Genomic DNA, 10,739 nt, shown 5'->3' with positions numbered 1-10,739 from the left:
GAAACAAAAAAATAAAATAAAAAATTGGACCACAAAAAGCTTTTTCTTGTTTTGGAGGATATTTATGAGTTAACATTTCTATAGACAGTTTCTGATCAAAAAGAAAAGTAATGGTAAGGCTAATTTCAGCGATGTAAGTACTCCACCGTATCCCCAACAAGTAACCACTAGTCCACTACTAATAATATCAGTAATAAACATTACGACTTGAAAATTAATGTTCTGTTATATATAATAGCTCTCTTAATTTCTGGGTCACAATCTTCTTCTTATTTTAATTTTAAAAATATTTACTTTATCTAATTTCTAAAAACGAGGGTTCGTTTGGCCATGCAATTTAGAATTTAAATTTGAAATTTGTATTTGTTTACGATATTTGAACAAAATTTCAACTTCCATTTGTAATTTTTATTTGAAATGTCATATTGACCTAAAAGGTAGAATTTCAATTCAAAATGGTGATTTCATCTATTTTTTAAATGCAAGAAAAAAAAATAGACTTATAATTTTAAATTAAAAAAAAAATCATACTCGACAAGTCGACATGAAGAGATTGTCTACAATGGTTGGGAGGATTATATTCTCGGGCGAATTTATATAAAGAATTATGAAGCACGTAAACTCACGGTCTCTCCACAAAATTAGGTATTTTATGTATATATTCTTTAAAATTGGCACAATATGCCTATAATAACATTTCACATTTAAAACTTATTTAATTGTTACAAGAAAATACTATCCAAAAACTTAATTTCTTACTTTTAAAAAAAAATAACAAAATTATTTAAATTTAAAGATATTCATAATCTTATCTTTTTACTACTACTAGTATTCCTATTTTCCTCACCTTATTTTTAATGTGGAGGAAGACTAAAATCACATCACAGGTCGACAGTCTTACACACATCAAACAGTACAACAAAAAGGACAAAGAATTGCAGCTGTTTATGTTTAGTGTCACAGAAAACTACATTTCCCTACTCTCCACCTCTTCACATTCCATTTCCATTCTTTTACTTCCTCTTCCTTTCTTGGAATATATTTTCCATTTTACCCCTACACTCTTCACGAGCGTCGGTAAATTTTGTTATTGTTTTCAGTCCCCTTTTTGTTTTTCAAATATTCATATTCATGGTTGAAGAATTCAAGAAGCCCCAGTTCAGTTAGAGTGCACCAAAAAGCTTGGAAAATAGAGTTTGTAATGGATAAGGTGTGCTTTGACAATGTGAAGATGAATATGGAAGTGATGTTTTGCTTGTTTTTGCTTTTTATGGTGTCTGTTGTAGAAGCCAAACAGGGCATGTCTCTTTCTGCACAAAAACTTGAGGTTCAAAAGCATTTGAATCGTTTAAACAAAACTCCAATCAAGTCCATCAAGGTTCATACAATATACCCTTTTTTGCTCCATTTTTTGTGTGTCTTTTGTTATTGATGGTAATTTCTTTTGGGAAAAATAACAGAGCCCAGATGGTGATATTATTGATTGTGTTAATATGTCTCACCAACCAGCTTTTGATCATCCTTTACTCAAGAATCACACTTTACAGGTTAGCTTTTCCCAAAGTAAAAAGCCCCTTTGAATTCAATTTTTTTAGTAGTAATCTTGGTGGGAAAATTTTGAGTATTTTTCTTTTTGTGTGGTACTAGATGATGCCAAATTATCATCCAGAAGGCCTATTTCGTAATGGAAAAATGTCTAAAGCAAATACCAAGAATGAAGGGTCAAATTCAATTACACAACTATGGCATTTGAATGGGAAATGTCCAGAAGGAACAATTCCAATTAGAAGAACCAAAAAAGATGACATTTTAAGAGCAAGTAACATGAAAAGCTATGGAAGGAAGAATAAACATTCTACCATTGCTAAACCACAATCTGGTAGACCTGGCCTTGTTAGCCAAACTGGTCATCAGGTACACTAAATTAACTTCTTTAATTCTCTTTATAGTTAAGTAGAATATGAAGTTTCATTGAATTAATTGTTTTGGTTTTCTGTTTCTGTTCCTTTGGAGTTCTTTTAGCATGCAATAGCTTATGTTGAAGGAGACAAGTATTATGGTGCAAAAGCAACCATAAATGTTTGGGAACCTAAAATTCAGCAACCCAATGAGTTTAGCTTATCTCAGATTTGGCTTCTTGGTGGTTCTTTTGATTCAGATCTTAATAGTATTGAAGCTGGCTGGCAGGTAAATATATTCCTTTTTTAGTTTGTCTTGTTAGATGACAATTCAATTATTGTTTGAACAATTAGAGAGTGAATTTATTGTCATATTATATGTCTGTATCTACTAGTCTGGTGACTTCTTGTCCTTTTGGGGGTAAAAACAGGTTAGTCCTGATTTGTATGGAGATAACAACACAAGACTTTTCACCTACTGGACTGTAAGTGAAATGTTTTTTTCTTCTCTTATAAAAATACAGCTAGCATACACATAAATTTCTAAATCAAAGAATGTGTGCTATGAAATTGAAATTTTGGGAAAATTATTTTGCACAGAGTGATGCTTATCAAGCCACGGGCTGCTACAACCTGCTATGCTCAGGCTTTATTCAAATCAATAATGAAATAGCAATGGGGGCCACCATTAACCCTCTTTCCAGCTATCATGGTTCACAATATGATATAAGCATTCTTGTCTGGAAGGTAATTTATTTTATGGGATTCACAAATCTTGCATTCAACAATTATACCTCATATTCTATAGAAAAGTACACCCTAGTTTGTTCCTCTGCATTTTTTATTGAGGTGTCCATTATTTGAATGTGAATGCATAATTGATTAAATTATGTGAAGACAGAGAGAATCTCTGACATTTTCTTGATGAGTCCATGCTTTTCTTTTTCTTTGTTTTTGAGTTAGTGTACTCTTCTGCCATTTAATTCATAAAAAATCTGTTATTTAACTTTTATTTACTTATCTTGAAATTATTTAGGACCCAAAAGAGGGAAACTGGTGGATGCAATTTGGGAATGACTATGTACTGGGATACTGGCCAGGCTTTTTGTTTTCTTACTTAACAGACCATGCTACAATGGTTGAATGGGGTGGGGAGGTGGTGAATTCAGAATCTGATGGACTTCACACCACAACTCAAATGGGGAGTGGCCATTTCCCTGATGAAGGATTTGGGAAATCTAGCTATTTCAGGAATGTACAGGTCAGTTGAACATTGTCGTTGAAAAATTATACTGTGTATATAGAAAGTAATACCGCATATATAGGTCAAAAATTATATATATTTAGAAATCTTAAACATCCTTAGCGAAATTCCTGATTTCGCCATTGTTAACAGGTAGTTGATGATTCAAATAACTTGAGAGCTCCTCAAGACCTTGAGATTTATACTGAGGATAACAGTTGCTATGATGTTCAACTAGGGAAGAATAATGACTGGGGGAGCTACTTTTACTATGGTGGACCTGGTAGAAATCCTAATTGTCCATGACCAAGATCCTTAAGTGTTTTTAATCTTTTCTATTGGTCTTTTAATGTAGTAAAACTTGTAATCTTGACATGACTTCTTGTATGGTCATTGTTTTACTCTTTGTAAAACTTTTGTTTTAGGGGCTAGGTTAGTTGCAGCAGAATGTGAATCATCGTTGATCTTTAATTGTATGAAAAGTTTTTCCCCTTTCTTTTAAATAGAAGGTCTCCACATGAAAATGTCGTTGGGGACACAAAGGAATAATCCCCTGTTACATTTGTAATTGTTTGTTTGCTCCTGTCTTAGGAGCCATATGTTTGTTAATGGAGGAGATTCATATGGTGTGTTTTTCCCTTTTCAATGTTATTTTTTTCTGGGAAAAGGTTAATAGCTTTCAGAGTGAGAATCTCTTTAGGTTTTTTTTTTTTTTTTTTTTTTTTTTTCCCTCCCATTTAGGAGGATTTATAGTGTTTCCACACTTCCCCTCCACTGTGACTCGAACCCAGGACCTACCGGTCGTGGGTGGAGGTGCTTTAACCACTGAGCCATCCCTCACTTGTCGAGAATCTCTTTAGGTTAGTGGGAAGGCTAAAAGGAGATTCCTAATGTGACTGCATATTGATAAGATGCTTCAACCATATTCTTTTTGTCTTCAACACTTTCCTTTTGTAATGTCTAAGATAGTGAATTCTCTTGTTTACAAAATTTGGTTGATAAGCTTATGCTAACTTCCTTTTTAGAAAAAAATCTTTAAATCTTCTGAGCCTTAAAACGCAGTAGTTTCCTAATCACTGTGCATTTACTGAACTGGAGCATTAATTAGACTACAATGAATGAGATAACCAGTGAACTTTTTTTATTGGCTTATAAAGGAACTTTTGTTCTAGACCTATAATATAGTCATTTTCAGCCAAAAATAAATAAATAATCTGTTTTGTTTCATGAGTCACAAGAATATGTCCTGGAATATTTTCAATGAGTTGTTGGCACTTCTTCCTATGCACCTCTCATTGCTCTAACCATCTTCCCTCCCTTTTTTCTTCTTCTTATTGCATTAATAGCCCTAGAGAGGGATAAGGGGAAGGAATCTTGCACATTTATACAAGTAAATTTGGCATGGTGTGCCAAGTGTAAGACTTAATTGACATATATTAGCCAAACTTTAATAAGTTGGCATAAAATGGCCATAATATTCCAATCAAGTTAGGATCAGCTATACTATTGAGCTAGCACCCATTGTTTCGTGTGGCAATTCAATACTACAACGATAAAAGAAGATCGCTAATCACTATTACTTTTCTCTTTGTACTTTTTCCAAAAAAATGAAAAAGAAGAAAATGTAGATTTTGATTCGTAGTACCGTCGACCCCCTCCATTGTGCGATCCTCCAATTTTCTCCTCCAAAAGAAAAGCGCAGAAAACATAAGAGGCAAGTATAATTTTACGAGGCAATGCAACAATTCTGAAAAGTGAAATTTTTATATAGGAAAACACGCAAAAGGTTAATGGATATTTTACAAGGAATACAATAGTTCCAATCAAGGAATACGTAGTCCTAAGCCAAATATTGCATGTTTTGAGAATGATTGTCTAGGAATTATATGTCCAAGACCATTTGTTTGTTCTTCTTTTTATTTTTATTTTTTATTTTGATAAGGAAATAGTTCCCTCATGACAGATTGACAGCACTCCATCCTTCTTATTCAAGTCCTCGAGATCACTCCAAGGTTCATCATATCCTGTCACAAAATTATGATAGGATCAATCATCTAAACTTATACTAGCTAGTAAATAACATTATGTTTTAGTCAATGTTTCAGCTAATTATTCAAAATTTAATATAGCTAGCTTGTAATAATATACCTTTTCTACCTAATAGTCGTTATAACATTACATACCATCCCCTTCACCAAATTGTGTGTTATTGCAACATCTTAAATCTCAAGAGAGACAAATTAAAGCGTTAGGTGATTTCTTTCTATATATACCTAAGCCTAATCAATAGCAAGTAGTCATCAGGCTGTGAACCAGCCAAGCTTGCCGGTCATCACAGTTGAAACAAAAAAGATAAAAAAACCTTTTTAATTTGCTGCACTTCTGTTACTATTATAAGTATATAATTGCAAAATTAAGTTAAAAGGGTGCATATAATAATGGCTGAATTGATGAAAACACCCCTAAACTTGACACGTTTTCGTACTTTAGTCTCTGAACTATTGCCACAATTAAAAACACCCCTAGACTTGGCTAACTACGTTTTAATTCACCCCGCGTTGACATGCCACAGCAAATGGAATGCACTCGCTGTCCACTTGGCATTTTCACGTAGATAAATTATTTTTAAAAACAATGGCAAAACTAATTTTTTTATAAAATTTTTGGAACAATGGATTTTTTTTTTTAAATCTGGAAATTTTTATTTAAAAAAAATAAGTGGAAAACTAGATTTTTTTTAAAAATGTGGAAAACCCATTTTTTTAAAAAAAATAATCCCGTCCAGATTTTTTAATAAAAAATCCAGTCCAGATTTATTTAAAAAAAAATAATCCCGGAAAATTAGATTATTTTTCAAATCTAGAAAAAATTTATCAGTTTTCCACTTTATTCTTAAAAAAAGTAGTATTCCAGATTTTTAAAAAGTCCAGGTTTTTTTAATAAAAAAGTCAATTTTCCAGATTTTTTTTAAAATAACGGGTTTTGCACATTTAAAAAAAAATCATTTTCCAGATTTTTTTAATAAAAAATCCATTCTAGATTTATATTTTAAAAAATGGATTTTCCACATTTAAAAAAAAAAATTAGTTTTTTCTAATTTTAAAAAAGTCCACTTTTTAATGGAGGAAGGGGATAATTTAGATGTTGGAATAGGAAAAATTAAAAATTAAAGGGAAATGTAAAAGAAAAAATTGTTTTTTCTTGTTTAAAAAATAAAAAAATAAAAAAACGCTGATGTGGCAGCGAGTCACGCGCCTGTTGGAGTTTGAGCACACTTGCTGTGCCATGTGTCAATGTGGGGGTGAACTAAAATGTAGTTAGCCAAGTCTTGGGGTGTTTTTAAGTGTGACAATAGTTCAGGGACTAAAGTACGAAAACGTGTCAAGTTTAGGGGTGTTTTCATCACTTCAGCTTATAATAATTAAACTTACTTGGAACAATCGACATTTGGGGTTACAGGGAAGGACAATTTCACTTGACAGCGTCCTGGAAGTGACTGAGCTACTATATCGTTGATGTTCAGATCTTGCATTTCAGACTTGACACATTCACAAATAGCTTGTTTTTCATCAGTGTTTCTTCCCATGCTTACAAGTTTAAACAGCTCGTTGCAACAAGCCTCTGGAGGCACCCCAGTTCTCATGTAGCCAGTCGTCATCCAATCTATGCAAGGTTTCATAGGTCCATCTATATCGTTGCATTTAATTAATGCAACCGATGAAGATGGCGAAAGCAAGAATGAAAGTAGCATAATCACAAGAGAAAATGATGGTCTCATGGTGAAGTTTGGAGGTTCAGGCTTTATTTTCAGATACCTTTGTAACAATGATCGATGAGTTTATACATGATGTAGGGAAAAAAAGTACTAACTTGTTTCAGTTACTTTGTTGACCTGCTTTATGTCGTATATGATGGAAAAGGGAAGTGGAAGATCAGGAGAAAGCTGGCATCTCTTTTCTTTCTGTTTCTTGTAGTAGAGTTAGCCAAACATTTTTTGTTTTTAGAGTTAGCAAACTTGGATACGTAATTCTCATACATAGAGATGGCATGTGAGGTCAGTTTTAACTTGAATCGATCATTATCTACCATATTTTTCATAGGAAAATTACAGTCACTCACTATTCGGCCATCTAGTTTATAAAATAAGGACACAATGTATAGATAGTGTAGAGTTTATATATGAGTCTTCCCCAAGCTTAGTGGTAGATATGCTTAAATGTCTTCCGCTTGATCAAGGGTTCGAGACTCGTATCAATTTAATTAAAAAAAAGGTATAGTTTTAATTAAATATACTTGTACTATACATACAGGGGCGTATAGAGCATATTAGGTGGGGGTTCAACTGAACCCCTAACGTTCGCACGGAGCATAAATTTATGTGTAAAAATTTATCAAAATTGCAATATATAGAAGACATATACCCATAACTTTTAAAATACAATGGGTTCAATACTAAGAATCTTAACAAATTGAACCCCTAAAGTTTAAATCTTAGATCTGCCTCTGTATACATTCCTATACATATAATATACACATCTATATATAATATACAAATTTATACAGCCGAAGACCGAAGTGATGAGTATTATACTCAACCATGTTTGGTCAACTAGAGTAGGGATCTTAGTAGCTCAGTTGGTTAGCTACCTGAACTTTTATCTTGTTGCTGAGGGTTCGAATCCACATTGTAATTTCCTTCCCCATTTTCCTTACTATTCCTTATGTAATAAAAAAAATATTATTATTACTTTTTTTTTTAAAAAAAAGGTACAATGCGGGAGGGCCGTGCATAGGTCCAATCCAAGTGCTTAACAATCAGGGCAATTCGCAGTAATGCCCTTATTTTGGGGTGGTCTTTCATTTTGCCCATCAAAATGAAAGTATTTAACTTTTGCCCTTCACTTAAAACCTCAAGGTTCCGGGTTCGAATCCCTGCTCAGGCGAAAATTAAAAAAAAAAAATCGCTAGGCAGAGGTTGCCTACAAACTATGTCTTAAGGTAGAGTTTTGCAGGCAAACTATGCCTTAGAAAACTCTACCTTAAGGTAGAGTTTTGGGTAAAACTGGGCAAAACTCTGTCTTAAGGCAGAATTTTGCCTTCAAGAATTTTACCTTCAGGCAGGATTCTGCCTTAAGGCAGAGTCTCGCAGACAAAACTATGCCTTGCTAATCCAAATTTTACCTGGCGAATTTTTTTAAATATTAGCACATATATATTGATCACTGCATGCTGCTTTTTTGCACGGATTGCCCTTCAAAGGTGCTAGTCTTTAATTTTTGCCCCTCAAATTGTTGGTCTTCAATATTTTCCCTTTGCTTAAAAATGTGGCCGAAAATAACCCTAGGTTCTGGGTTCGAATTAGGCCTGTGCACCAACTGATTCGGTTCGGTTTTGGCCATCATCGAGTTGAAATTTCGAATTTTGACTTTCTAAAATTCTCAACTAAACTCGATCCATTCTAGGTTCAATTCGATCCGTTTTTTATTATTTCGGTGCGGTGACACAAATCGATTTGTTCAAAATTTAAACAAGTAACTATTTTTATTTCAGTTTTGGAGTAAACATAACAAAAAATAATGAGATCCTAAATTTGCAGCCTTATAATCAAGACATTAACCAAGGAAAAATAATAAACTTGCAAGCATAATAACATATAAATAGCAAAACAAGAGCTTGACAGCTTGTGCAAGTATGCAAAACCGCCAACACCACATTACATATACCAAATTAATAATCCATAATCTTGCAACTTGCAAGTAGACAAGCATAATAACTCAGTTTGCATCCTCAAAAAAAAAAAAAAAAAAACTCTAATTTGTACATGCTAAGATCAAAGAACAAACAAAGCCATGGGTGGAGGCAATGGCCAAATGACAAAGATGGCTCGTGAGAAGAACGCTGAAAAGATGAAAGACCGAAAGGGAAGTCAGCTTGAGGCCAACAAGAAGTCCATGAATATCCAGTGCAAGATGTGCGTGCAGACATTCATTTGTACCACTTCTGAAGTTAAATAAATATTACTTCACTATTAAGTATTAATCGTATATATAGTTAGGCTATTAGAGCATTAATCATATTAGTCATTAGTGGCATATAAATTCAGTTTGTTCGGATCGGTTCGGTTGATAATTGAAGCCAATCGTATCCGAACAGTTAAATTGTAATATTTTACAATTGCATTTGTAAATCGAAATCGAATTGTATTATCCAAATTGAATTATCGGAATTGTTTCGAATTGGTTCGAAAATTCGGGTTGAACCGATTTATGCACAGGCCTAGTTCAAACTCCCACTCACTCAAAAATAAAATTTCGCAAGGCATGGCTTCGCGAAAAGTCTGCCTTAAGGCAAAAAAAAAAACACTTTTGACTCAAGGCAGAGGTTTGCCTAAAGGCAAGATTTTTTTTTTACCTCTGCTAGAATTCTACAAAAGTTAGGCCTTAGGTGTAAATTTTGCCTGAATAAGCCTAATTTTGCAATGAAACTTTGCCTTGCGTTTTTTTCCTTTTGAATGAGCCTGGATTCGAACCCAGAATCTCGAGATATTTTAGGCGAAGGATAAAAATTAAAGACCAGCAATTTGAGGGCAAAAATTAAAGACCACCTCCGAATAAGGGTAATCGTGCAAATTGCCCCTTTTTATTCACAGCCATCACCTCAAGATTCTATTAAGTTTCGTGTTGATTAATTTTATACTATATAATAAGATGAAATATCATGGATGAGTATGTAATAGGAATTACAGAAAAGAGCCTAAAATGTCCCTGAACTATTGAATTTTGCATAATTAAACGGTTTACTTTTGAAAAATGAGCAAACAAGTAAGTAATTATAGAAAATATTGGAGGGGGGAGAGGTTGATGGGAGGAAGAAGACTAAAGTAGAAGAGAGAAGAGAATGTATCAAAGGGGGTTGCAATAAGTGTGAAATTGGTCAATGTTTCAATGGAGGAATCGACTGGTGGTTTTGGGTTATTCATGGCTGGTGGTTCAATGGCTATTTAATGGTGGCTCGATAGCCATTTGGATGAGGGGTGTTACGGTGGTGATTTTAATGGAGGTTTTGGGTTGTTTCAATGGAGGAAAGGGACGGTGGAGATTAATGGTGGCTCACCGGCAGGGACAGGTGACGCTACAATCGGGGCGGGTTAGGTGGATCCGGATTTTGGGTTGGGATATAATTATTTTAGGTTAATTTAAAACTAACCAATAAGATCGTACCACGTAATAAATGAATTTTTTTTTTTTTTTAAAGGGAACCGTAAAAATAAGGGCAATTTAGGCCCCATAGGTTGACGACAGGGGTATTTTAGAGGACAAAGGCAAACTGAGGGCATTTTTGTACCAAATCTGATAGTTCAAGGGCATTTTAGGCCCTTTTTTATTTTAATCGTGGGGGAATAAATACAAAAAAATTACTTTCTCCGTCTCATTTTATATGAGGGTGTTTGACTAGCCGCGCACTTTAACAAATAAAGGAAGACTTCTGAAACTTGTGATGTAAAACAATCATAGAAATTTGTGTGACTAGAAATCATTTCATTCAGGGTAAAAAGGTAAATTTAAAGTTGAATTGTTACTAAATATAGAAATGTGTCA

General features: G+C 33.7%; 2 protein-coding genes across 2 annotated transcripts; one reads left to right on the top strand and one right to left on the bottom strand.

The window, feature by feature from the left end:
- Positions 1–892: 892 nt before the first annotated feature.
- LOC132645091 (protein neprosin-like) lies at positions 893–3,787 on the top strand. Its single transcript, XM_060361866.1, has 8 exons — positions 893–1,378; positions 1,461–1,547; positions 1,648–1,914; positions 2,023–2,187; positions 2,330–2,383; positions 2,499–2,645; positions 2,935–3,159; positions 3,295–3,787. Exons 1-8 carry the CDS (start codon positions 1,202–1,204, stop codon positions 3,445–3,447), a joined length of 1,275 nt encoding a protein of 424 aa, XP_060217849.1. The 5' UTR covers positions 893–1,201; the 3' UTR covers positions 3,448–3,787.
- Positions 3,788–4,886: 1,099 nt separating this feature from the next.
- Positions 4,887–7,070, bottom strand: LOC132645092 (non-specific lipid-transfer protein 1-like). The gene is made up of 2 exons (XM_060361867.1): positions 6,573–7,070; positions 4,887–5,165 (listed from the first exon to the last, which is right to left on the bottom strand). Exons 1-2 carry the CDS (start codon positions 6,917–6,919, stop codon positions 5,159–5,161), a joined length of 354 nt encoding a protein of 117 aa, XP_060217850.1. The 5' UTR covers positions 6,920–7,070; the 3' UTR covers positions 4,887–5,158.
- Between the last annotated feature and the right edge of the window lie 3,669 nt (positions 7,071–10,739).

This window comes from Lycium barbarum, chromosome 6, assembly GCF_019175385.1.
Source record: "Lycium barbarum isolate Lr01 chromosome 6, ASM1917538v2, whole genome shotgun sequence".
In the NCBI taxonomy this organism is placed as follows: domain Eukaryota; kingdom Viridiplantae; phylum Streptophyta; class Magnoliopsida; order Solanales; family Solanaceae; genus Lycium; species Lycium barbarum.
This window is presented reverse-complemented; position numbering and strand designations above follow the sequence as displayed.